Source organism: Trichogramma pretiosum, unplaced genomic scaffold (genome assembly GCF_000599845.2).
Source record: "Trichogramma pretiosum strain Unisexual culture from Peru unplaced genomic scaffold, Tpre_2.0 scaffold18, whole genome shotgun sequence".
NCBI lineage: Eukaryota > Metazoa > Arthropoda > Insecta > Hymenoptera > Trichogrammatidae > Trichogramma > Trichogramma pretiosum.
The window spans coordinates 271,702-299,685 of NW_019641681.1; the positions used below are offsets into that span (position 1 = coordinate 271,702).

The 27,984-nt window shown below is 43.6% G+C and overlaps 2 protein-coding genes across 4 annotated transcripts; one reads left to right on the forward strand and one right to left on the reverse strand.

Moving 5' to 3' along the window:
• Positions 1-4,266: 4,266 nt before the first annotated feature.
• LOC106652223 (protein sine oculis-like) lies at positions 4,267-27,984 on the reverse strand. 3 transcript variants are annotated; one of them, XM_023461026.1, is made up of 5 exons: positions 27,460-27,984; positions 25,041-25,302; positions 24,708-24,942; positions 6,568-7,123; positions 4,267-6,435 (listed from the first exon to the last, which is right to left on the reverse strand). In XM_023461026.1, exons 1-5 carry the CDS (start codon positions 27,841-27,843, stop codon positions 6,109-6,111), a joined length of 1,764 nt encoding a protein of 587 aa, XP_023316794.1. In that variant the 5' UTR covers positions 27,844-27,984; the 3' UTR covers positions 4,267-6,108. The 3 variants fall into 3 exon arrangements, with proteins under 3 accessions (XP_023316794.1, XP_023316793.1, XP_014226534.1); XM_023461025.1 differs by having other exon boundaries at positions 6,568-7,120; positions 25,041-25,323; XM_014371048.2 differs by having other exon boundaries at positions 25,041-25,323.
• Positions 15,200-17,103, forward strand: LOC106652222 (cytadherence high molecular weight protein 3-like). Its single transcript, XM_014371047.2, has 2 exons — positions 15,200-15,412; positions 15,560-17,103. The coding sequence occupies exon 2, from the start codon at positions 15,569-15,571 to the stop codon at positions 16,502-16,504; it is 936 nt and encodes a 311-aa protein (XP_014226533.2). The 5' UTR covers positions 15,200-15,412; positions 15,560-15,568; the 3' UTR covers positions 16,505-17,103.

A 27,984-nucleotide genomic window follows, 5' to 3' on the forward strand; every position in this document is an offset into this window, starting at 1 on the left:
CATGCCACAATTGGCCTCTTTGTTCGCATTGATGCGCGCTCGATCGTGTACATTATATATATTCAGCGGGAGCAGCGTCAGCAGCACATACTTGACGAGAGAACGAACCCCTCGACGTTCATACGCACAGACGCGTGTGCACCATTTCTTTTTTTTCTCTCTCTCTTTTCGGTAGCGCGCATACATATACCGCGTACATGGGATGTCTGATTTTTTGCCGACGATTCTGTAAAGAATATGCGTATGCCTGCCCGTGTGTGTTGTGCCCCTCTTTTACCTTTTCAAGTACGCCTGAGCGCGATGGAGCGAGTTTTATGAGAGAGAGAGAGAGAGAGCTCCGAGCGAGAACGATTTTTCGGCTGTATGCGGACGAACGAGTTGTTTTATATATTGAATGCGCATAGATTCGGTTTTTATGAGAAAACAATTAAGTGCGATGCGCTTTTGATGCTTTTTTTCTTCATATAATATACAACCAATGCTCTCTACACAGCACGCTCGCGATCTTTTGATGATGCTTGGAGAGAATGAAAAATTTCACGGAACGAATTTCTATACGCGTAAAGGTGTGTAATTATTTCGGACTGCTGCTGCGCCATAACAAAATCCCGCGATAATTACGCCCGCTATTATGATTTAGTATAAACGGATAAAAATGTTACATTGCGTATCTTAATAGAGCACTATTGAAATAAAATTAAACAATTCAGTAACACTTTTGACACAAAACTCAATTTTAATGCAGATTTAATGTAAAACCAAAGGTAAAAATTCAATTAATTAATATTAAATGTCTTATGAGGTACTTTTACATGAAATCTTTGTTGAAAAGCAATGTGTGGGTATCGATTTATTTTTTTACTGCCCAAGAAATTCATCAAATGCAATCATATAGGTAAATTTAACGCAAAAATGAAAAAAAAATATTGAATTTTACATTGAAAATAAGTGTTTCAATGCTGTTTTATTTTTGCGCTAACTGTACAAAATATTCATTTTTCTTTCGCTAGATGGCGAGTACAATTATGTGTAAATCCGTAAGTCGCAAAGGGAATATAATTCTATAGGAACCCAGTGACAAGAGTATTACAAGAGTACCGTCAAAGTGAGTTTTGAGATACTATTATACCGCAAATGACATATTTACGATCCAAAGAGCTTTTCCCTTTTACAGTAACTGTAAAATATTTTCAACTGGGTAGCCTATATAGGATCCATAAAACTGCCATTATCCAAATCAATATCTAATCGCTCTATCCATATTAGTTTATACTCTTGTTCGAGATCATCCCAATCGATACTGTCAACGTCGTCTATCTCTCTCTTTCACAAAAAGTCCTCACTCTCGTATTTAATTTATGTACAAATGGGGTATATACTCTGTATATATGCATTCAAGGGGCTTCGTTCGTATGAGCGTAAACATCATCAACGAGTCGTTGAGCATCATCGTCGTCGTCGTCGTCGTCGTCGTCGGCGGCGGCAAGTCGACTGCTCTTATTCCGCCGCAATGAGCACACACAGAGAAGAAGAGCGCCGATCATCGCGTTGAGCCCTTGCGCGCGCATTGGACCCATTCGAAAGTCGTTTTTTGCGAATTTTATAGTGTATAAATGGGGGTTTCAAGAGTGAGTGAGAGAGAAAAAGATAGAGACCTGAGAGGAGATTGGCATCTAGTCGATCCCTCGCGTGGATGAATGACAATTTATTAATTTCAATAATAATAAAAAAAGCACAATCCACTTTGAATTACCTCTTTGTGCAGGTTCTAAGTCTGCTTAGATCTAATCCAATCAGTCGGATCTCCGTTTAGCTGTACAGATGCACAATAGGTAAACACACTGCCAATAGCACATTCTCTCCGCACAATAGAATCATCAGTGCCGAAGAAGAAGACGAAGGAGAAGAATATGACGACGACGACTATGCGCAATGCTCGCTGTATCGCGACGAGAACCGATTTGTGCAGATGTGCTTTTTTTTCTCTCGCTTTGGCAGCGAATCTCACATGTACGCGCACACTTGAAAAAAAAAGAAACACACGCGCGAGAGATGAATATCAGGATCCGAAAAAAATCGCCCTCCCAAATCGGTAAATATACTCACTTCTGTTGCCGTCGTGAAGTCGTTTTATACGTATATCTGAAATGCTAGGCAAAAAAGCGATACGCTTTAAATGATTCACGAGGTGCGGATAGATCACTTGCGTAATCTCGATGATGAGCTCTTTTTGGATATCAAGGCAGAGGAAAAAAATAAACAGCAATCATTTTTTTCCATATTTGTTCGTCGTTGCACTATTTTTATTTTATTTCTTTATTCGTTTGTTTTTTAATAGTAATTCTTCACAGTTCGTAACTCGTTGACAACATAAGACTAAATAGATTTAGTTTGCATTTTGTCGTTCCCTTAACTTCAAAAAACAATATTGTGCATGGCGTGTTGTGTTTGATAATAATTCATTTATTGGCCATTTACACACATCAGATCGACTGTCTGCTCATGTGTGTGTTTGTAAATATATATCCGTTAGTAACATATAAAAGTCGATCAGTCGATATTTTTCTCTTTTTTTTTCGTATGTGCTCGGAATATAACATTTATTTAATGTACGTTTATGACATAATACGTTATTATTATCTATTATTCATAATATGCATTTATTAATTGTAATTATAATATAATATAATATATTTCCGATTCTCTATCGTAGTTTTTATGTATAAACGCATGTTCGCGTCTGACTCGTATTATTAATTTATTCTTTAATTGTTGTTTTGTGCAAGAGTTTCGGAATTTGTTTCTTTGCAATGATTGCTCTTAGTTTGCTTTATGTATATCGATGCAAAAATTGTACACAGACATAATAATAATATAGTAACTTTTCACGTATGAGATTTTTAAATACCATTTTCATCTATTTGTTTTTTTTTCGCGCTTATTTTTGTGGCACTGCGTTGATTAAGTTTATTGGCAGTCTTGCTGCTTCTATTTATTTCGGAGCTTAATTTGAGCTTGTTTAATTTCTTTACCGTCACTCATCAAAATTTTAGCGATCATTTCGCCATCGCTAGCTCTATACTTCAAAATTTTTGCAAAAGTTTTTCCGAGTTTGCACACGATTTTTCACATTCTTTTAAATTGATTAGTCGCTTAAATTCCGTATGGTTCAAAGCTTCATTTCATAATTCTTGAATGATATACAAAAAAAGCAGAAGAAATATGTATAAAAAAAAGAATTAATAACGCAAGAAATTTTTCTTCGAAAAAACTGACACGCGCGCGCACTTCTGCACGAATATACAAAAATAAATTTTTTTTAATGATGCTCGTAACAGCATGGAAAAAGAGTCGTTGGCATTTCGCGTGAGTGTATTTACAATCGCAACTTATGAGTTATTTTTAATTTGTTGCGTGACTCTTTTCCAGCCTACGGTAATAGCCACTCGATGGAGACATTTTTTTGCGAATTTTCAATTTTTGAGTTCCTCGGACGATAAAAAAAAATAACAACAAAGCAGCGAGCAATTCGTTAAAAGATACCAACTACAGGCCGCGTCGTCGAAAAAAGGAAGACAGCTTGAAACGAAGAGTCAAAAAAGACAAGGAAAAAACTTCAAGCGCTGCATAAATGTGTGTGTGTGTGGAGCTTGTGTAACCCACTTGGCGCGGTGCAATCGACCTCTCGTCGCTCTTCTCATCTCTTGCGTGTATTATAAGTGTGCATTTTGTATTGTGGTGCTTTAATTTTTCTTCTCCTTTCTTCAAAATTTCAACCACTATTACAAGCTAATTATTACTTCAACACTCTTGCTTGGTATTTTTTTTAAATTTCAACTATGATTGAATTAGTATGTATATTTATTTATAAGACATCTGGACTGCCAAACTCTTAAGAGCTAGTGAAGGTGTATGTATATCATATTTACAATGAACGGATTTGTTTTTCAGTGTTTTATTACTTTCTTGTAATTTTATATATATATATGCCATAATATAATTATACATTTTTCTTTATCTAACAATTATGCATCTTAAGAGCAACGTTCGTTTGTCTATTTTTCATTAAATTTGCAAATGCTTTGGTTTAAACAATTTGACCTTTAACTCAATTTGTATTAGTTTATCGTAGACGAAAAAACTTACCTAAATATAAAGATAAAAATAAGGACAATTTTTTTCAAACTAAATTCCATAAAATCTGCTCTACTTATTTTTTCGTATTTCATTCGGCATTATACACACATAAACGCACGCAACGCACACACACTCTAACACGCACATTCAAGCAAAAATTTGTCTTTTATTATAATACTTCTATAGAAATTGCGCTATTACTTTGCTTTTAAATTTATTTATTTTTTTCGTTAATAAACATCGCTTCACAAAAATCTTTATCTACAGACATTTACAAGAAAGACAAATGATACAACACAACAAGAGTTTCCGTACACTTAATTTTTCTATTGAACCTTAATTTTTACCTTTGACACTTTACGTTTTTTCTATCTTTATTCATTAGCAAGTTAATGGAAAAAAAAGATAATAATAATAAGGTAACTATAATATGGTGACGGATTAAAAGTAATGGGAAATATTATTACGAACGGGTCACAATCCATTTTATATGCATCTCGCGCCTCGATTAATCATCGACGAGACGCGCGTGTCGTCGCCGCATTACTGAAAATAACTTACATTTGTGTACGCTACATGCATTACTACTTACAATGTGTCTCGCGCGAGGAAAGAGATAGAGAGGAGCGACGAATTCTTTGATTCTCTATTTTTTTTCTTTTCGTTGACCCCCCGAGGGTTTAAAAAAAAAGACGAAGCTCAGCTAATAGCTTTTTCACGCACGAGTTCGCAGCAACAACAGAGCAAACAAATATACCTCTCGCCTAAAAGTGGAACGACCTTTGAAAAAATTTCGCGCGACTCCGGAGACCAATATTTTGCCAATCGGTACACAACGGTAGAATCGCAAAATTGTGTATACGCGAGCGCGTTTGCATATTTTCCCTCGTCTCTGTCCCTGTCTCTCTCTCTCTCTCTCTTTCTTTTACTATAAAAGCGTGTATGTCGCTCGTGGACTTCGAAATCGAATCTAAAATAGACAAACAAACATACACACGCACACACTCACGCACACACTCGTGCACACACCGACCTAGCAACCAGACGATGACGACGGCGACGACTTCGTGCGCGTCTCTCAACTCTTCGCGCTTATATAGGAAGAAGGAAGGGAAGAAGAAGAAGAAGAAGAGAAAAAAACTCGGTCAGCGAGCCAGCTTGGAAATCCGTCGCACTTATAAAAGCTATATAGTTTCACATACTACTGTACATACGATATATATTATCACATCTCGTGGCTTTAACCCTGTGTCTTTATAACTTATATACCCATTTATATATACTCGTTGTGTGTGTGTGCGCAGGCGCGTACGAGTGCATGTGCATGCGTCTCGTGTGTACGTAAGTATGTAGGGCTAAAAATACTCACACTTGTGTGTTTTAAACACGAGACAGAGAGAGAAAGAGAGCGTCTCTCTTCTCTCGCCTACGCACCCACGACGACGACGACGACAACGACGACACACACTCGCGTACACCCGCACTCGGATCGCACTCACACACGCGCGCGCACGCAAACTTTCTGCTATTTTACGCGCGCTGCAATCGTTAATAACTATACTACTCGGCGAGACAGTAAATTCGTGCTTGAACAATAGTCACCGGCTTCTCGGATGAGCTGCTACCGTTGCTGCTCTCTTGCTGCAGCTGCTGCTGTTGCTGATGATGATGTTGCTGCTGTTGTTGTTGCTGCTGCTGCTGCTGCTGTTGCTGTTGTTGCTGATGATGATAATGTTGATACTGATACTCCCAGCTACCTTTTTCGTAATGATGATGATAGTTGTGATAGTTTTGCGATTGATGATGAAGATGATGGTGATTGCTACTGGACAGGGCCGACTGTTTGCGTTTGGACGAGCGCACAGAGGAGGATGAGGACGATGCACTGCCACTGGACGCGGAATTGTTGTTGTTGTTGTTGGTTGAGCTTGCAGCTGCCGCCGCTGCTGCGGTAGTCGACGTCGGCCAAGGTCACAAGGAATGATACTCGCCGAGCACGAGACTGGCGCTGTGATGGTAGCCCGCGTGATGATGATGATGGCCACCGGACATGGCCATGCCGCCCATGCCCTGGTGATGATAGGCGCCCATGCCCATGCCGTTCATCGACATGCCGTTCATCGCGGCCGCCGTGTGATTGGCCATGGACGACTGCATGGAGCTGGGCATCATCGAGCCCGGGCCCATCGGGCTGAGGCCGCCCATAGACGGGGCGATCGCGCCCATCTGCATCGACGTCGCCGTGTGCGGCAAGGACTTTTGCAGCTCGACGCCGCTCGCCGGTCCCAGTAGATAGTCCTATTATTGACAAAGAAGAGCAGACGCGACGGCGAGGATTAGTCGTGGAATTCTTTCGCGACAATAATATAAAGGGAGAACACGCGTTTTTTGTCAAGGTTCCTATAATACGACGACGAGACTGTGTCTTACCTGCGAGCTGTAGTACGGCATGTAGTCGATCTGGCTTTTCTGCTGGGCGCAGCTCGATTGGCTGGGCAGCGTAGCCGTCGGATGCACGAGTCCCGCGTGCAGCGCCGCCGCGGCCGCAGCTGCTCCGGCCTGCAGATGATGCTGCAGCTGATGGTGGAGATTGCGCTTGTCGTCGGCGCCGTTGCTGTCGTTGCTCGTGTGGTCGTGGTGCTGATGCTGCTGCTGCTGCTGTTGCTGGGCGTACGACGACGACGTCTGTTGCTGATGATACGAGTGCGGCGAGTGCGACGAGGACAGCTGCGAGCTCGGCAACTGGTACATGCTGCTCGTCACTGGACTCTGTTGGTGTTGCTGCTGCTGCTGCTGCTGCTGCTGTTGCTGTTGTTGCTGCTGATGGTGATCCACCAGGTGCTGCTGCTGACCACTGCTCGGTGGGCCTGCTTGGGGACCGCCGCAGGACGACAGTTGACTGACCGATTGGCGCTTGGTCTCCTCGCCGCTCTCGTAGCTCGAGTCGCCCGGGTCGCCGCTGTGAGATTTGTCGCCCTTTTGACTGCTGCAACAAAAGAGCGATTGGCCATTTTTATCATTCGTGCGCATGATACCTTTTTGGATTTTCGCAATACTTATATATTGCATGCACATACGATAATGCATAAAATAATGATAATAATTGCTCCGGGACGAGTCGATTTCACGCGAGACACGGTTAATTTTTCGTTCTTCTCGTTGGCCCGTCGTCTTCTCTCTCTCTCTCTCTCTCTCTCTCTCTCTCTCTCTCTCTCTCTCTCTGTCTTTCGTGAGGCTTAAAAAGCAATAAAGGCTCTTTAAACTCGGCAGTATATCAGGCGCAGTCGACTTTTTCGTCACTTTAAAGGATTAATAGATCGTCCATTTAAGTATTTACGAAGGATTATACGACGGCGCGCAGTATCTCCGACTAATTGATTTTTAAAATATATATATTATAATAATGTACTCGAGTGTGTCATGTGTGTGTGTGTGTGCGACTCATTCCCATCTCGTCAAAACCTTAATACTCATCCGCGCGTGAACGTTGAACGACACTTGGACGATCGTCATCGTATGTACGAGAAAGAGAGAGAAAAAAATCAGTGGAGACGGAGAAAAAAGCTGTAAAATTCGTCGAATCGCACCTCTCTCTCTCTCGCTGCAATATGTGCATATATATATAGATCGTCGCTCGCGATCATCGCGATGTAACCGCGCGTATTTATGCCATTTCGTCAGTACCTTTATACATTATATACACACACATACACTTGTGCACGGGCGCGCGATAATTATAACTCGGCGTGGCGATGGATTCGTCGTCGTTGCCGATCGCGGGGCCTCCCGTGTCGCCGTTACCGTGTGTGCGCGTTTAAATAAATATATTATTATTGTATAAATCTTCGAGTTTATTAGCTGCTGCTTCTGCTGCTGCGCGATTTCTTCTCCTTCTCCGGTACTTGCACGTTGCCTTTTTCTCTGTCTCTCTCTCTTTTTTTTTATCGCTTCCGAAATGATCGCGAGGGATTTCCAGATTTGGTAATTTAATACCCGCGCGTTGGGTATACGTGTGCACCGTGCATTGCGTCTCTCGCTGTATTATATTATATACGCAGGCGAGGTGAGGTCAGCGAAAAATGACTATCGACAAACGATTTGTCGTTACACACGATGATCGGCTTGTAAGACAAGTCGTTTAGACGAATGATAATGTGACTGACTATTGCATAACTGGTCCTCTCGATTTCCGACTCGAAAAGATCCGAGCATACGTGTTATGCTGCGATGATGAAAAAAAAGAACTGCTTCTGGTCCATTGGTTTTCGTGCTCGCTTGAAGCGCGTCAAAGAAGGCGCATTGATAAAGAAGTCGTTTTATTCGTGAAAATGAATTTAAACGCGCCGAGCGACGTTGTGTATAAGGTACACAAGTCTATTGTGTCCGGCCCCGAAGCTTTATAAACGACGCACATACACATATACAAAACAAGCGAAGCAAGATGAACACGAAGATAAAAAGGAACCCCCACACGCCAGCGCGCACGACATTATGCAAAAGCGTTTAAAACGTCGCGTAGCACCTTTGGATATTATACGCGGGCGAGCTTGGAAAAGCCTTTTTATTTTTCCCCATTGACTATAAATCCCAATGGGCTTTTATAAGACCCGAGAGAGAGAGAGAGAGAGAGAGAGAGAGAGAGAGAGAGAGAGAGAGAGAGAGAGAGAAAACAACGTCACGGGGGAAAAAAATCGGGCGCCCCCTACGCTCACGATTTTACCTTCGAGAGAGAGAGAGTGAGTGAGCCGAGGCGTTACCTCGAGTCGACGCGCGCAAAGAGTTATTTCCGAGAGACACAACGTCGCGCACACGAGGCCTTGTTTATTGTCCTATATATAAGGCAGGCGAACGCGTGTGCAGTTTGGCTGCACGAAAAAATCCATCTACACAATTCCAATTATCATCGATGCAGCTGCAGAACATATGTAGACATCGAGCACTGGATAGAAAATGAATCCATGTATGTTAAAACTCGTTAAATCAGAGCGATGAAACGTCCCTCGTCGTCGTAGTCGTAGTCGGTCGTCATCGCAGATCGCAAGAAAACTGGTCTAAGGCCCATTTGATTAACATAATTCCTAATTTAATTTCTTCGATAAATTCAGCGTGCTCGTGCTGCTCCGTGCGATCATTATCTCTCTCTCTCTCTCTCTCTCTCTCTCTCTCTTTCAAGAGCACACACTTGCTCGCATGAGTGTAGAACCTGTGCAACAGCAGCAGCATCGTCGATTCCACTAATTTTTGCGCGCGTCTAACTTTATCGTCCCCAGATAAGCATCTAGTAATTTTTTCTCCTCGTATAATAAAAATATTCCTCCCCAGTTCCTTTTCTTTGCACCGTCGCGCGCAGTCGTCCACCTTTTCGATTTTTTTTCTTTTCTTTAATTCGTTTCGATCGTTGTTGTTAAAATATTTGTACATTTATACACGCTGACGCGTCGCGCGCATGCAAACGCACGCGTGGTATCGTCAATTGCGAAATAAGTGCGTAACTTTTGTCACTAATTGGTGTATATATCGCGTGTCCGAGAGAGGGCTCCTTTTCTTTCCTTTTTTTTTCTTCTTCTTTACGCACAATAATTTACGATCGATTTGTCGCTTTTATATGCACGCGCGCGAATATCGTACGCGTGTGTACCGAGCGATGAACAGCGATCTCCTCGTCGCGGCTGCTGCTGCTGCTGCTGCTACGTGAATTATCCTCGATATAATACGTGTATACGTAGTACACACGCTGCAAGCACATGTGTGAGCCGCGATATGAGCAACCGATAAGGAGTTCGCTAACAGTTAATGCACTTTTATTCATTTAATTATTTTTTTCTTTTGCCTCCGTGCGAGATCGTATTTTTCAATTTTTTTTTCGCCGCAAAATACGCGACAATGGTAGTAGCGGTGGTAGGCCTTTGCACTTTGCGTGAAATTTGAACATTTGTTTGGGTATATTTTTCTTGGCGAGTGTCCTTTGTATATACAGCCAAAAAAACTGATTCATCGCGCACACTTGATAAATTGAGGCGGAGATTTCAGGAAAAATTGTCGTCGTTTGAGTCCATTTCGTCGTCGCAGCGAGATCGCGCGTGCGCGCGTGTGCAAAATCGTCTACGTCATATTATCTATCGCGCGACATCACGCGTTCGCACATATTTTTATATCAAAATGAGATAAATAAATAAATAAAAAAAATAAAAAAACCGAAAGAAAAAAAGATAGACACCAACTGCTGTCAATTATACGGATTACATCCGGCGTTGACCTATCGGAGGTCTTTAGGTGGTGCGTATAGATCGAGGCTCGAGCGAGCGAGAAGCTAACAGCTAAGAAAAAAAAGACGCAAAAAATCGTACGAGAGGAACGAAGAATATATACATATGTGTGTGTACGCGCAAAGGTGATAAATTTGACCAAGACACACATGCATCGAGTCAGTGCTACAATCGTTTCTCACCATCAAAGCCCATGTAACGTGAATTCCTCTTTATCTTCCTCTTTTCCTCTCTCTCTCCTTTTTCACCTCTCTCTCTCTCTCTATCTCTCTCGTTCAGCAGTTTCATTTCATCAATGTTAAAATAGAAATTATACTCAGGCATTTGTGAGAGGGTACAAAAAAAAGAGGCAAAACAAGTTGCATCGCGCGTTCGACGCGTTTACAGAATCGATCTGGGTCTCTCTCTCTCTCTCTCGCTCTGAAAGAGCTTCGCGTAATATACGCAAACATCGAAAAAAAGTGCCTACCAACGAGCTCTCTGAGGAATCGTAATAAATAATAATTTGCACTTGCCGTACACATGTGGCGCACGGGGCAACAAGCAGGCTCGAGAGACGAGCGCGCGTGAATCCTAATCAAATAAATGTTAATATACGCGCGATCCCATATAAAGACCGGAGAAAACACCGTATTTTAACACGGGGGCCTGTGTGTTACTGCTGCTGCTGCAGCAATACGCCTCGCTCGTCTTTGGGTGTATGTGTGCGTGCGTGTGCGTGTGTGCTTGCGGCGAAATTTACGACTCGATCGGGAGCCAGAGATAAGGACACTCACATACGTGTATGCGTGAGACACCTCTTTCGCGGTTTATAGGCCTACTGGCTGGCTGGCTTGGCAGCGGGTGGCCGATTCCTGCCCCCCCCCCCTTTCCTCCTTGGTTCTCTTCCTCATTCACTCTTTTTTCCATATAGCACACGCATCTGTCTCATCGACTCTCGACGACGACGAGGAGAGTACATAGACAGGCAGAAAAAAGAGCGAGACAGCGAGAAAATGTATATACACAGGTATAAAGCGGAGAAAAAAAAGAAGATGCGTATATTTTTGGGAATAAGATGATGACGCTGATGGCAAAAGATAAGCTCGCAGTGTGCGCGTGTGTGTGCAGTCGTTCGTTATGTTACTCTTATTATTATTATTATAATTTGCGTTTGTTCATTTCGGTATATTTTATAATAATGATTATCATAACGCCCGGTACGTCTCTCTCTCTCTCTCTCTCTCTCTCTCTCTTTTCGCTGACGAGGATGCCAATTCGCAAATACGGACGATAATAACGCGTGCGAGCCTATAAAAGTCGCTCGCAGTATAAGATCATTCATTATTCGCTTATACGTGCGTGTCGTATACAAGCACACTATGCACACAGTGCGCGTATATAGGCATGTATGACAATAAACACGAGAGGAGCACGAGCGGCGATATTTATAAAGTCCCGAGAATTTGCACTCGACGATGCATCGAAGCCAATAAAGCATCCCTCGCTACATTTCGCATCGCTGCAATAGACTAAGACGATGACTCGCTGCAGCAGTGGTGCATCTTCTCTCTCATCGTTACCACACACATAGACTTTACCAACGAATAATTATTATTGCTCGCGCGGACGCGGGCGACACAATAGAGCGCGAACTCGCTCTTTACTATATACTATATATGACACGCGTCGCGAGTAGCCAGGAATTTCGGGGGCGTAAACGGGATTTATCGCGCGCGCGCGTGGCTCGCTCACTCGTACTGCACTCGCTCGCACGAGAATCGTTGCCAAGTAGCGTTCGATGCGCGCTATATAATAACTGCGCGTGATGTACGCTTGTCGGCGTTTATTATACCGACTACCACTAGAGTTTCATACAGCTACTTTCATCGATACTCGGCGACATTGTTTTCCATTATTTATAGCGGCCACGAGCCTGGGCGCGCGCGCACACACACACACTGTCGTCGAATAATTTTGCGCCGCGTTTATTATTAAAAGCATGCAGAGGGCTCGCGCCTCCGCCGCCGCGACTACTATAATATGACGTCGCTGCTAGTTTGTCGCGAGAGGAGATAGAGAAAGCCCCCGCGCGGCCGCGCGCCTCTTTGAAATATTATAATGTAACATTGAAAACTTGCGCGAGAACATCAAACGACACGATGACTGCATTACGAGCCTAGTAGAGCCCCTCTTATTATATGTACCGAGAGAGCGAAAGAGAAAGAGAGAGCCGAGAAAAAGACGGAGAACAAAAGTCCGAAAGTGAATTATTAAGACTCGCCGCAATGCACACAATTAGTCAGACTAGTGCAAAGTCGACGCGCTAACTCTCCTCTCTCTTGTATACAGCAGCGGCGTCCCGATCTTCTTTCTCGATATTTTCGCCTTTAAGTCGCTGCGCTGCTGCACTGGGTGGCTTTATTAATGGCTCGTAACGGCGTGGACTCGCGCGCCCGCTACGTTATAAGTCTATTCTTTGCATTATTAATCACTTATATCGTATACGCTTGTGTGCGTGAGATTTGCCCCACGCAAGCTATACGCGCAACGCATACATCATTATGTTTTTGCGATAAACATGCCACACGCACACACAGGTGCAGAAAGAGAAATGTCTATTGTCGCCGCGTTGCGCTACTGCTGCTGCTGCTGCGCGGGTGGCTCTGATGTGGCTCTGCGGCCAAATCGCGGACGCTCGCTATTATTGGAGAGAGGTATCGAAAACCTTGGAAATTGAATTCGGCCGAAGAATTTCTGCCGTAAGGTCTTCCCCCTTTACGTGCGCACGACGCAGCAGCTCCGATAGCAGCTGACGATGTGATGCGCGTGTGTATACACCACTTTAGGTACAAGTACAGTACAGCTGATTCTACATATTTTATGATTCGTCGTCCGGGGCCTAGAAAGTCGCAGCTCAATATTTGAAATTATTAATGGCTTGTTTCGTGACACAATGTGTGTGTGTATATGTTTGATCGATCGGGGGCTGCTGCTGTTGCGACTGCGTAACTCGGCTGCACGCGTATATTTAAAATCACTTCAGTTTGACTTTTATTATACTCGAATCTGCAAGATGTGTAAAGCGGAGCATCATGAGTAAATCGATGACAGTTGCCAGTGCCGCAAAAGTTTTTCTCTCTCCATCTCGCTCTTTTGTCAATCAACGCGTTCGTGGTCCGCTGCGCGCGTGCATCGCATCCCGCATCATCGATTTAAATTTCGCCGAAATTTCGAAAAGCAGAAAATCACCTCTCTCTCTCTCTTTCTCTCGTTCGGCAGCCAGTGTTAAGCGTCACTCGCGGGACGAATAATTAACCGGCCGTGACTGACAGCCCTGTTTCAGCAAGTGCGCGCGTCTGCCCGTCTTTTTAAGATACATATCCGCGTAATGGTAATCCGTCTAGATGTTTATTTTTATATAACGAGAGAACGAATTGTTATTCGACCAATTTCTATATACGTAGCCTATTGCGTAGCTCGCCAAGTATGCGAGAAAATCACTTGTCAACGTTGTATGATAATTTGTTGAAAAGAAGAAAAAACGGCTTTTGATTTCAAGATATATTATTCGTATTGGTCACATTAAAATCTTAATCTGTCATCGTTTCGCCTGAAATCTATTAAATCGTACGCGAGATCGTCATAATATTTGACATTGTCAAGACTGCTCTTCTCTCTCTCTCTCTCTTTCTCTCGCACCTTCACGAAATGTATAATGTATTATTAATGTATTATAATGGGCATAAATACGGGACGAAAAGAGTCAGGCTCTTAAAAGACACTTGCCAAACGCCTTGTGTATTAATCCTCTCGGATCGAGAGAACCTCCTTGTACGTTGCCACCCTAAATCTATCCAGGCCATCACGGAATTGACGTGGGATTAAGCAGACTTGGAAGCGCCACTTTATAATATACAGACACATTTCTACTCGCATACAGCAGTAACGTCTTCAGCAGCTCGTGTCTTCCGATCGCTCGGGTATTTGTATGTATGTTTTGTCTGGCATTATAAAAAGGTAGAATCGCATCTATATCCCAATGGCAAAACGTCGAATGATTATGTATTTCACGAATCCATAGATACACGACTTTTGGTTGTCGGGGGAAGCGCAGCACAAGACTCGTTAACGAAGACGAGTGGACGTACAATAATCGTTATCATGATTGTTATAACTCGCGCGGACCGCTACTCATTGACTTAGAGGATGGATGTGTGCATGTGCTGTTGCTGCATATATGCAGCGCTTAAAACGCTTTCGGTGTTTTTTCGGACTTGCTTCTGAGCCGGATTACCTGAAGAGAAGCTGGTTTTTCGGTAGTACCTAAGAACATCAGAAACTCGCTGCTCCTTAACTCTTCTTTTTTTTATTATTATTATTTACTTCTCTTTTCTTTTTCTTATTATTTTTTTTTGTTCCACGCTCGAAATAAGTTGGTTATAAAGAGGATGTAGAGGATTTGAAAGGAAATGGTTTTGCGCGCGCGAAGAGTGAGAGCACAAGCCCTTCTCGCAAGCACACACATGCGAGCGATTAAAGACGGAAGAGATAACGCTTAAACGACTTGGATTATCGCGCTGCGAAGGTATATTAAAGGAGCTCGGAGATTATCACAGCTCACGGATAATTGACTTTTCAGGCGTGAAAAGCTTCGTCGGAGGATCGAGACACTTTTTTTTTGTTTTGCTCGTCTTCCGATTGTCGTGAAAATTCATTAGTTTTATGCTTCGGAACAGCGACGTAGTTCGTGTTCGTTACGTATGTAGACACCTAATTAGCAGTGTATAACGATTTCAAATTTAGTTTAGCGCGGTTTATGAGTCAATTACTACTTTCTATGTTTACGTTGTGTACGCGCGCTACGAAATTGACTCGTTCAAGTCGGCGTAAGATTTTGAGATTATCGAGTCGCTCTTTGATTTCTCTCTGAGGTAACAGCAAATTTTATAGGTTGATCGAACTCTTGTGCGTTTAATTTTTCTGACGCTTCTTAATACAGTTTTCAATTGAATCAATAATTAGAAAAGGTAAGTCGACTCAGTTTATTACATCAACGACCATATTCTATTTATTGTGAAAGCGTGAAAATCCTCATGATTTTCATAGAGTCATAAAAGTACTGAAGTAGTTATAATGAAATATTTTGAATACATGTTCATCAACATTATTTGCAGAAAACCATTATGGATAATAAAAGGTCAAATGATGATGTGGAACCAACCAATGTGGATTCTACGGTGACTGAATCACCAGTACTAAAGAGAGCCAGAAATTACCCGGATAACATCGCGCTCGTGGTAGGTGGATCAGTAGTATTATCACAAAAACTAGATTACAACCAAAAGGAACAAAAGATATTAGATCCAACCAATGTTTATTCCCTGGAAACTGAACCAAAAGTAGATGCACCAAAGATATTAGATCCAACCAACGTATACTCCATGGAAACTGAATCAAAAGTAGATGGACGAAAGATATTAGATCCAACCAATGTGTATTCCCTGGAAACTGAACCAAAAGTAGATGCACGAAAGATATTAGATCCAACCAATGTCTATTCCATGGAAACTGAACCAAAAGTAGATGCACCAAAGATATTAGATCCAACCAAAGTATACTCCATGGAAACTGAATCAAAAGTAGATGGACGAAAGATATTAGATCCAACCAATGTCTATTCCATGGTAAGTGAACCAAAAGTAGATGCACGAAAAATATTAGATCCAACCAACGTATACTCCCTGGAAACTGAACCAAAAGTAGATGCACCAAAGATATTAGATTCAACCAATGTTTATTCCCTGGAAATTGAACCAAAAGTAGATGCACCAAAGATATTAGATCCAACCGATGTCTATTCCATGGAAAGTGAATCAAAAGATAATCTCGATGATTCTGTAAAAACTGATCAATTCTTGTCTCCAAGCACGAGACAAACCCATTTAACACCAAAATCAAGAGCCGATCTCAATAGTCCTGACAATGATTATATCTTATCTCCAAACTCAAGTCGAGCCCATCTCACTCCTACAAGAAAAACTAGGCACTTTAAAAAACATTCACATCACGCATCTTTAGAATCGCTTGCAAGTCCAAACGATTCTAAAAATATTCAATGACAAATGAAATTTGGTAACGTTAGTAAGCAAGACAATTGATTGAATTCAACTACAATTCTTTCAATATAAATTTAATCTTTGATTTAGTGACAATTATTCTAAATATATTAAGTTGAAAATATAGTAAGAATCTTTTATAATCCATAAAATAATCTAATAATTCATACATTTATTCTTTCGCAAAATTCAAAAGCTTATAAAATACTAAATATTGCTAGCTAAAGGAGATTTTTAATATGACACAATACTTATTATAGAATTCAATAGCTTTTTTCACCTGTTTTTTGTACCATCGATATCATGTAGTATTTTGTGGATTAATAAATCCAAATTACCCTCACATAAAATATTGTCAATTGCAATTGAAATTTGTAAAAAAAAATGAGGAAATGATTAAAACAAGATAACAATTTTTTTTAAACGTATTATAACCTAACAATTGTATCGCAGTAACGCTCACTTTAAAAAAAATTTTATTATTTTGTACAAGAAATATTTGACCAATGGTAAAAATGTAAATTGATGCAGAAGTATCAGTATACTTATTTGCTAAAATGTAAGACGCGTACATAAAAATAAAAACAATTTCATTCTGTGCACATCGAGTTGAACGAATCTTCCTCTATAAATAAAGTATAATGAACTTTATTCTCTTCCTTAAACCCACAGGACCCGCGCGTCGATACATCTGTACAAAATCTCGCGTCGATCGGCTAAATGGACATCCGATTAATATTGGAAAGGGGATTTTGCGAGCGCCTAGAAAATCATTCATGCATTGTATATATGTGGCACGGCACGACGCATCGTGCCGATAAGGAGACGAACGCACGAGACGAGCTGAGAACGGACTGAAGGGCAGAGAGAGAGAGAGAGAGAGAGAGAGAGAGAGAGGAAAAAAAGAAAGTCAAAAGCCACCCACGGTGGTGTCGATCGAAACGAGACGCGGAATCCTTTCTCGCTCGTCGCGTCGCGCGCGGCTTTCTTCTTTCCGTCTTCTTATTTGCGCTCATGCACGCGCAGGAGAGTCAAGTGCAGCTCGAGGAAAACTTTGAAGGATGTTAAAAATATTTTCATGTGTTTTTTGGGGTCTCGCGCGCGCACAAGATAACCCGTTTATATATTACATTATACGCGCTACACGGAATCGGAGCGCATTATACAAAGAGATTCTCGCGCGTACGCGTACCGCGCGTTACTTTTCATTGAGTTCTACGAGTTAGCGGGCGGAGATTTGCGGCAAAAAAGCAAAAAACCTTTTAAAAATAATAACAACACTAGTACGCGCGAGGGCGGTTACAGAAGCACTCGCACATATAGATGCACACAGTATTTTGCATGAAAAAAAAGATGATCGCGCTGCTGCTCTCTGGACGCGCTCACGTCTACGTCGTCATAGCGCGATATACATACAGGTATATATATGTTGCACACACAACTCGGCCGGTCGTTCGGTGGTTGTAATACGACACCCATATATGCACACATACGTATAAACGGAGCGCACAGATACACATACACGCACATGAAGATTCGCATCCATCCGTCGTACACACAAGCCTCGTTACGGTTGGCGCGCGTGTTATGGCGGCAGAAAAAAAGACAGAGAGAGCGAGAGAGAGAGATACAGACGTCATGTTGTTGCTCCCGGTTGATTATGTCGCGTTACATATATGCGCGCACGCAGTGTATTGCAAAGTCTCGGCTTAATAAAAAATATTGCCTAATATCACGCCCGATTTATCCTATCTAATGTCGTCGTCGTCGTGTACTTGTCGTCGTGCGTACGAGCTTGTACACCCGATACCAGCGGCACACGATTATAATGAGGAAGAACCCCGGGACCGTCGCACCGGCTTCCAGACGAAAGAAAAGAAGAAAAGAAGAAAAAAAAGAATAAATAAATCAAGAAGGAGGGCGAGAAGAAATTACCGAGCCAGACACTGCGCTGTATACGAGTCACACTCGGACGCGGAGTCTGGAAACGGCTAATTGACACTGATATTAATTCTTCTCTCTCTCTCTCTCACGTTGTAGTGCTCCCGCCGCTTGTGTCGTCGACATAATAATATTATGCAACGGCGTGTCCTCCCTCGACGTATACATAATACCAACACAACGGGCGCGCACGCCACAAGAAAGATTGTGTCTCGTGCTCGGTCTATCTATTTAAAACAAATGTGAGAAGGCCTTTACTCTACTCCACTCCGCGCGAGGAGAGAATCAGTCTGCGAAAACAATCAAAGCCGCTGCTGCTGCTGCGCGTCGCGGTCATTATCATTATTTCTCCGCGAGCGCGAGAGGAAAATTATATTATTGTCTCGGCTAGCTAGCGAGCTGTCTAGTTTTCTTGGCCGCCCGCTCGCGCGACGCGTTTTATAATAAAGCCGCGCACGCACAATGGATGATTTTGTTCGCGGAATAAGAGGGTTGCGTCGCTGATGCTGCGGCGGTGACTTTATTTAAGCCGCCGCTTGAGTTATGACGAGAATTGCGCGTTTCGGTACTCTGTGCGCGTATAGATTTATCGACGCTCATTGTAGCACACGATGTACCCGAACTGTGACGGTTATGGATTATTTGGCCAACGGTATACACACTTGTAATAAACTGCAGCCAAGCTCGGCTGAATTTCAACGAGCCAATTTACTGGGTGTCTCTGTAGCTCGTTTGCTGCGCGCGGGGCTACGCCGAAGCATTAATATATTATATTATGTACGTACGTTTTGGCGAATCTATAAATCCTAAACAAAAGCTTGCATCGGGCGCGCCGTTGTCGCACAGCATACAGAAAGCGGAGCGGAGCACGAGCACGAGCAAACAAAAAAATAGCAACGCTCGAGCTAGGCGAGAATCTCATTCGCCGCATAAAAAGCGTGAGCAGCAGAGAGAGAGCAGCAGCAGCAACGGCAGCAGCGCAAAATACAAAACGAGTAGGGGGTTAGACGGGCGTTCCGAGAATGTGCGCATGAATGAAAGGGACCCTCACATACCCCCCACCTCATCACCTCGTCATCCAGTGGCTCTCTGTGCTCGTCGTACGCGTGTATGTGTGTATGTGTGTATGCAGAAAGTATATGCACGAGAAGACCACAACACGTACACACACATATGAACGTAAGAGAATGGCAACGATTGTACTGCTGCTGCTATATACACGCGAGAGACCGCGCGGGCTACTGGCAAAAGAGGGAAATGTATATAAGCATGTGAGCGAGAGAGCGAGCGAGCTGGTGCTGCTCCGCGGCATCGTTGCGCATACAGCAGCCTGTCAAAATTTTGACAGCGAGCCGCTTCGCTTCCTTTTTTGCTGCCCTACTACTGCTGCTGCTACTGCTGTTACCACTGCGGCGTCGAGAAGGCCGAAATTCCCAAAGCGAAGAAAAACATCCAAGTATTACGCGTAAACGCGAAGCAGATTCTCTTAATTTGGATGTATATTTATTTTGGCGAAAAAGTACTGCACTCGCAGTAACAGCAGCAGCTGAAACCGAAAGAGAAGAGTTCGAGAGGTCAGTGCGCCGCGCCGCGAAGATCGTAACGATTTTATTTTAGGTTCTTGTCTTGCTTTTTTCGCGCATTACGTATAAATTCGCGGGAGACACGCTGCGAGAAGGAGGGAGAAAGAGAGAGAAATTAAAGTTTACGTAACGACTTTTTAATGTGCACATATATATTTGTCCGTAAGCGTTTTCAGTTGATTTGTATATAAACCGTCGTATCCATCGTGTATCAGGACGCAAGATTTTCATTGATAAGGACCACACTCGAACGATAGCCTATAGACGAACTTTTCTTGATATTCTTTCGTGAACGTGCCTTGAATTCACGCGAGAAAGAAGCGATTTAGACTTTCTTTTTTGCAAAATGAAAAAGAAGAAGATAGAAACGATCGATTTGAACTCTTTCGCCTCTTTCAAGCACACACATTCGTACAAGACCCAATACATACATACTCGAGAGTTATCGAACGCCAGGTATCGAGCTGTATAACGTCCTACGACTCGCGGCAGCAGCAGCAGCAGCGACGGTGGCAAAGTTTCGTAAGCACCACCCTTCGCTGCTCTTGCCCCTGTGCGCGTCAATATTGGCCCAGCCGCCGCCGACACCGCCATCGGCTGATGTACACACACACACACACAAACACGAGCAATATACGCGCGAGGCTCGGCAGCTCATCATCCCTCCCCGATTCGAGAGAGCAGCGGCAGCAGCGGCGCAGGATAATGTCAACCCCCTCTATACACGGTTTTCGCCCCCGGATCGAGCGAACGCGTGCAGCAGCAACAGCCACCCCTCCATTATATTAGCTTCCGCTTGTTTACGCCCATTTTATCTATGAAATCAGCTGCTGCTGCTGCTGCTGTTGCTGAGCATTGCTTATAAAGCGACTGGTTTTTTGTGAAAAAACATATTTTTCTACGTTGGCTATAAGAAGAATCTCACAAATATTTGTTTGTCATTTATCGAGGCTCTATACAATGTACGAATGTGGAAAATTTGTTGTTGTTGTTTTTGTGTCTCCGAATCGAGGCATTATTCATCAGCTTGGTTTTTCATTTTAAATTAAATTCTCGTTCAACGTATTATAATAATATTATTCTCGGATCGTGATAAACTCGCGAGCACGGGGGTAAACTGCCTTATTTTGCGCAACAATAAGAACAATAGTAATTATAATTAATTAACTATACATAATACGCGCGAGGCGCGCATTCAAAAAGTCCACACACGTATACACACGTATAGCTGCAGCACGTGCTGCATTATATATCACATTACTCATGCTCGTGAATTTGTTATCGAATATCTCAAACTCTAAATATATTGCATATACGCGATATATTACTCTACATGTACGCGTGTACGCGCGGGTACGCAGCGGTGTAAGTCTAATTACAAACGCATATAATGTAACGTAAAGTTGAGCATTTTGAGGTACACGTACGGTTACGTATTAACTAAAGTGCAAGTCAAGATATAACTATCTGTACTCGCTGTATAACTATTACGAGCATTTACATTGTAACAATCTTATTTATGCTCTTCGTATAAGCGCGAGCTTGCAAAACAATGCAGAAACTCGCTCACGCGTGCAGTTTCGTATCGTACTGTATTATATATGCGCCGCTCACAAAGCTCCATAAACTAAATCACCAAAACAATCGAGCCAGAGTGAATTCCAAGCGCGGCGTTTATTAAGTCATCTTCGTTCTCGGAACTTATAATAATGTGTATACGGAGCTCTCGAGCTTTGCGTTCCTACGTTGCGATAAGAAAAGAAGAAAATGCCGATCGTCGTAGTCGTCGTCGTCGGCGAGCTTGACGAAATAAAAAAAAGAGCTTATGCGCGCGGCGCTGCTGATACGATTGCCGATTCGCATAAACAGTTTCGAGAGCTGCTGCTGCTGCCGCTTATCGCCTTATTATTTCTAAATAAAATAAGCGCGCCGAGCGAAAGGATGTTTTGGAGCGATCGAGTTTTTACAGCTTCGTTTCGATCGACGCGTGCCTGCCTGTACTTGAGATTATCGAGCGTTGAGTCTATATAGGAGTGTAGTTTTTCAAAAAGCGTGACGCACACACGCGTATGTATACGGAGGCAGGACGCCCCCGAAAAAAAAGTAGTAGTAGCCGATCGCCACTGTGTACATATACTCAAGGCAAGAGCCGAGTCCGCCTGGATATATAGAACGCTATTTAGCTATCCGAGGTACATTAGCTCCGTGTTTAGTTTGAAGAAGACACGCACACACGCGTATATGTCGAAATGTATATAAGAAGAGGGCGAGAAGCCATTACGAGGGAGAGAGCTTTTGTCCCCTTTTCGGAACCCTCTCTTCTCTTTTACTCATCGATATAGTAGCACTGACGCCGAAACAAGCAAAGAGAGGATAATGGACTCGAACTAATGGGGTAAGATATATAGAGTAGGAGAACGAGAGAGAGCTAAGAAGCAAACGGGAATTAATTCGATATAATATTCCTTTGTTTTTGTCGCGTGCGTAATAAACCAACTCTAACTTCCAGCGAAATCCAAGTGTTGGCTTACACACACGCGACTATGTTTAATATTTTAAAATACCTATTCTAAACGAGCGATAAGATTTTTATATAGAAACTTATATACAGAGTACGGTTAGCAGCGAGTGGCTGTGAGTGTGTGTTTTGATCTTGCGGGTATGAGTTTTTTTATGCCTTTATCATAATGTAAATACATAATAATGTCATAAGCGCAGTGGTTGCAAAGATAAATAGAAGGCGAGGAAGAAATCGACCGAGTCGACTGTAAAAAAATGATGATGACAATTTTGCACGCATTGTGACAATGCGATTCTCGCGCCAACACGTGACGCGCGCGTTTTTGCGGATAAGCTCGTTTGGTTTTTGCCTAGATTACGAAGTCATAATTTTGACGTATGTCGAGTACACGTGAGTAGTGCGTACGTGCAATTACTTACACAGAGATGCAAAGGAAGTCGAAGCGTTTCGAATGAAATCTTGTGAAGCGTTCCTCCGGGGATATCCTCGCGCGCCAGTCCGAGCAGCACGCGGCAGAAAAACGCCCACCTCGCCGTTCGGCAAAGACGCCCCTGAGTTCACGGACGCGATCGAAGCTCCCCTGGGACTCGCGATATATACACGTATAGAGAGCGTTTGCTATTTTGCATATATAGATCCCGAAAAGCCTAGAGCTCGAAGAAAGCAGCGAGCTCGCGCTTGCAGCCGCGCGATAACGAGCCAAGTTTTTTTTTTTTACCATACTACCTAGTTTGGTTTTTTTATTCTTATTTTGCCGTTGTTTTTTGTTTCAGGCTGAAAACGAAGAAAAAATTTTGCGTCACCGCATACACGCAGCAGAACACGACGACGGCGCACGATTCGAGGTAAGAACTCGCTTTTATGCATTATAACGTTGTGTGCGCATGGGGGGGTCGCTCGGGCTCGTCCTGACGCGCGGACGGACTGCTGCCTGGCACCGCAACTCCTGATGCAAGCCCCGTGTCTATGGGAACAAACATACACACTCACAAACACTCACACGCAGTTACAGAAGCCATAAGGTAATTCGATATTCGTATACGTATACGTGGGTTATGTGCGAGTGTGTGTTTTTGTGTGAGTGTATACTCACACGTGCGTCGCGCGCGCGGACCTTATTGCAAAAGTCGCGGTGGTGCTTCCCACTTCCTCTCTGGCGAACATGCTTTATACGCGCACACGGACTTATATATTTTGCCGAGAATAAGTTCACTCCTGTCCACGCGATGATCGTAGGGATGACGACGCGCGTCCCCGATATCGGGCTTTTTTTTGGTGTTATAATTTTAACGAAAAAAAACGAAAAGCAGAAGAATATCGTTTCGAGAGAGGGAAGAAGAAACATATAGCAGAGATGCAGCAAACTAAAATGGGATTTGGAGCAACGACCTTCCTCGACAACACACTGCGCGATCTCAAATGTGCTATATATTATACACAACGAACGATGTTGTATCTTGCTATCCGGCAGTGGATGAAATAAAATTAAAAAAATCTCTACGGAAACGACGCTTTTTCAGCACCTAATTGCATACGACGCGTATACAAATCGCAGCGACACAATCATATAATATTTTAGTGCATCCGTTGCGGCACAAAACTCGTGTAAAAAAGCTCGAGCGAAATTTTCACCCCTCTAGAAGTGAAAAACTCGGTTTTGTCGCGATACGAGCTTTCGACCATATATACTTCGAGTAATTCTAAATACTTTCCCGATAGTTGGCTCGGTGCTACTCTTATACGACCATAAACCGGCGAGTCGCAGAACGATCAAGCTCGCGCTGCGCTAAAGAGCTCTTGTAAACTATAATACGTACGTGCGCACGCACGCGAACGTACACAATCGATTTCGCGTAATTTGCATGATTGAGCGCGCGCGTACAGAGAGAGAGACACGCAAGAGAGAAAAAAAACTGCGTGCACACCTATGTACTGCAGTGCTGCAGTGCTTGAAAGAGAGAGAGCTCGTAAACCGTTCATTGATCCGCTTGCCATTTATCATACATATGTCCGCTTACATCGGAAACAATCACAAATACATATGACAGAGAGGGGGACTATTGCGTCAATTAAAAGAGGCAAGTCGTATCATTCACGAAACATAAAAAAAAAAAATAAACAACAACGACGACAATAGTTGAAAATAAAGCACTGCACTCACCTCTGCTCGGAGGCACGGTCGCGCTGCCTGCGATTCTTGAACCAGTTGCTGACCTGGGTCGTCGTCAGACCCGTGTTCTCGGCCAGCTCCTGCTTCTCCTTCGGCGACGGATAGGGATTCGTCTCGTACCACTTCCTCAGCACGAGGCGCGACTTCTCCTTGAAACAGTAGGACGTCTCCTCGCCGTCCCATATCGTGCGGGGCAGCGGAAATTTGCGCCTCACCCGGTATTTGCCTGCGTCAGAGCACACAACAATTTTCAAAATTCATTTCTCTTTTCATCGACAGCGCAGTAATGAATATTTCGTAATTGTATAAAAGAAGGTAACTGACCGACGGCGCCGAGCGCCCTGCCGCGTATCCTCTCGGCCTCGGTGTAGTGCGCCCTGAGCCAGAGATGCTGCAGCTTGTTGTGATTGTACGGGCTGAAGGTGTTGTTCTCGAGTATGTTGTAGAGGTCCTTGTAACGGGCCTGATGAAAGGCCACGAAGGCCTGGGCCTTGAGCACGCTCTCGTTCTTCTGCAGCTTCGGGCAGTCGGGCAGCGACCAGAGGAAGCGATGCAGACGCTCGACCGCGTTCGGCTGCTGGAGCACCTGGACAGTCGACACCATCGTCTGTTTTTTTCATAGACGATAGAACAAGAAACATGAGGGGACAAAGGTAACACAGGTTAGTCGCGGCTACAACTCAGCGAAGCTGTTATTTTTTAACTAAATGCTCCTTTTTTATCGCGATTTATTATTATTCACACTGCGCTCTGATAATTGTATTCTATTAAACGCGAGAGAGGCTTTCGACCGAATTAAGTTGATTCTTTAAAGCTCCGCGCGTAAACACGTGTGCATGCCGCAAGTGCAGCAGCAGTAGTAGTACGTCTACGAGCTTTAACTCGGTGTTATTACGAATTAATTATCTTCTCTTGACGCTCGTTGTCGTCGTCGGCTGTCGTTTGGTGCAGCAGTGCAGTCCCCAGGCGGTACCACGACAGCAACGACTACAACGATGACAGCAGCGACGACGGCAACGAAAAAAAAGAAGTTAAAAAGAAACGTCACAACTCGCGACTAATAGATACAACTATCAGGCGAGAACATATTTCTATGCGCGTCACGCGTACGCGAGATGCACATTATGAGCGTTATAATTCATAACACGTGGAATTAGCATAATTGGAACGTGACGGTTGGATTGAGATCAATCGCGAGTTTCGGTCTACGCAATTTTTACCTTATTTTTTTTATCTTTTTTCAACCGAAAATAAGTTTACAAGCTCGCGCAATAAATAAATACCACATATACGCGCCAAAAGTATAATTTCACGGACTCTCTCGACGCGCGTGGGCATTAACGTCTTTTTCGTCCGTTTCTTTCTTTGTCAATGTAATTGATTATTTTTATATTATATAAATAAAAACAAGTACACGTTCGCATCTCGCTGTGTAATAATACACATTATACACACAGCTACACTCGCACGCATGCACAAACACATTAACAAAGCTCGGAATTTCAACGAATCGACAATTAAAAGTTGTGTATTGGACGCGCGCGGCGTGCTACAAGCCGCACATCTCGTTAAGATTTATCGCGTAATTCCCTTATTAAGGCAATCGAACGATGCAAAAAACCGAGAGCCTCGAGCGCGAGTTCGAAAGGCGGGCGAAGATTACGAAAAAATAATTTTTTTTTTATATTCTCAAAATAAGCCGGACGACGAATGCGTGTAAAAATATAGGTGTGCGTACGTATGTGTGTGTGTGTTTGTGTGCGTGCGTAAGCTAAGAAACTCACGCAGCACGTGACAACATTTTATATGCGTAAATGCCTATGCCCGCTGGTGAGCAGTAAATGTAAGCGTGTATGCGCGTGTGGTGTGTTGCATATAGCCTATATATACGCAGCTTCGGGACATGTACGGTGCTGCAGTAAACGTCAAAGCACGTGCCGATGGATTTACGCCTCTCGTCGTTAAAGCAGCACCCATGGGCATCGAAGATTGTCGTCGTCGTCGTCGTCGTCACCCGCTCTCGCGCACTGCATATGCGTGCGACAGAGAGAGAGAGACAACGAGTCTAAAAGCTCGTAAGCAATTATTTAAGCTTAATATATTGTATTTGTAAAGTTGCTTCACGAGCTTTTTTGAGACGCACACAACGGAGCGTGCTCCAATGTGTGCTGGGATTTTGAGTGTGTACTCGTGTTTATGTATCTATGGCATCACGTACGTATAAATAAAGTTTTTTCTCACGAAAAATGAGCCTACGTAAACGACAATACACCGTTTAATCACTGAAGCACCATCGGATTATCCGAACTGAATTGATTATTGTCGCGTATCTCTCGCTGCGAACGCGTCAAGCTAGTGTGACAGTACATCCACACGTTATAAACTCTCGGACGTGTTGCACAAACAGTGTGTCGATTATCCCGCGAGCGCGAGCTTAGAAGTAAAAAACGACGTTCCATTAATCACGCGCCGAGATTACGTATTATTACTATATTATAAAAAGTGATTGATCGCGATGAAAAACTAAGCGGCGCGCGCGCGTGTGCGAGCCAGCTATAGCTGTGTATGTGTCACAGCATCGAGGCGAAATTTCCGCGTTCGCGCGCGACAGCCCATCGTCGTCGTATTATAGTCTAGCTATTTAACTCTTCGTCGTCAAGGTCAACAAAGACGCGAGCTTGACATTTTTCTAAGTTACGTTACGCGCGCGATAGTAATATTTTTCTCCGTCTCGCCGGCTTACCTCGCAAACGCAGGCGACCTGGTCCTGGGTGAAGGTGAACGGGCGCACCTGTCCGTTGTTGTTGAGCGCGGACTCGTGCACGGGACTGCTGTAGCCGGCCGCCGCGGCTGCAGCGGCTGCCGCGGCCACGGCCGCCGCCGAGACGTGGCCGCCACCGACGAGGCCGCTCGCGTAGTGGTCCAGGCTGCTCGCAGTGCCCGACAGACCCGAGCTCGGCGTACTCTGGGGACTATAATCGTTGCTCACTATTAATCCTCCTCGTTGCTGTGAAGTTTGTTGTTGCTGTTGCTGCTGCTGCTGCTGCTGAAGGACGACGTCGCTGGCGGCCGTTGCTGCCGCAGTCGCTCCCATCGCGGAAGCCCCGGCTCCTCCGTAGGCCATCATGTCACCTCATTATCCGTTACCCAGATTGGTCGTGTCGCAATACGATCGCCTCGCCGCGAAAGAGACACTAATTAGCGTGGAGGAGGCGTTTGTTATTCTTCTTCGTTTTTTTTCTCCCTTTTACAGCAGTGCGTTATTAGT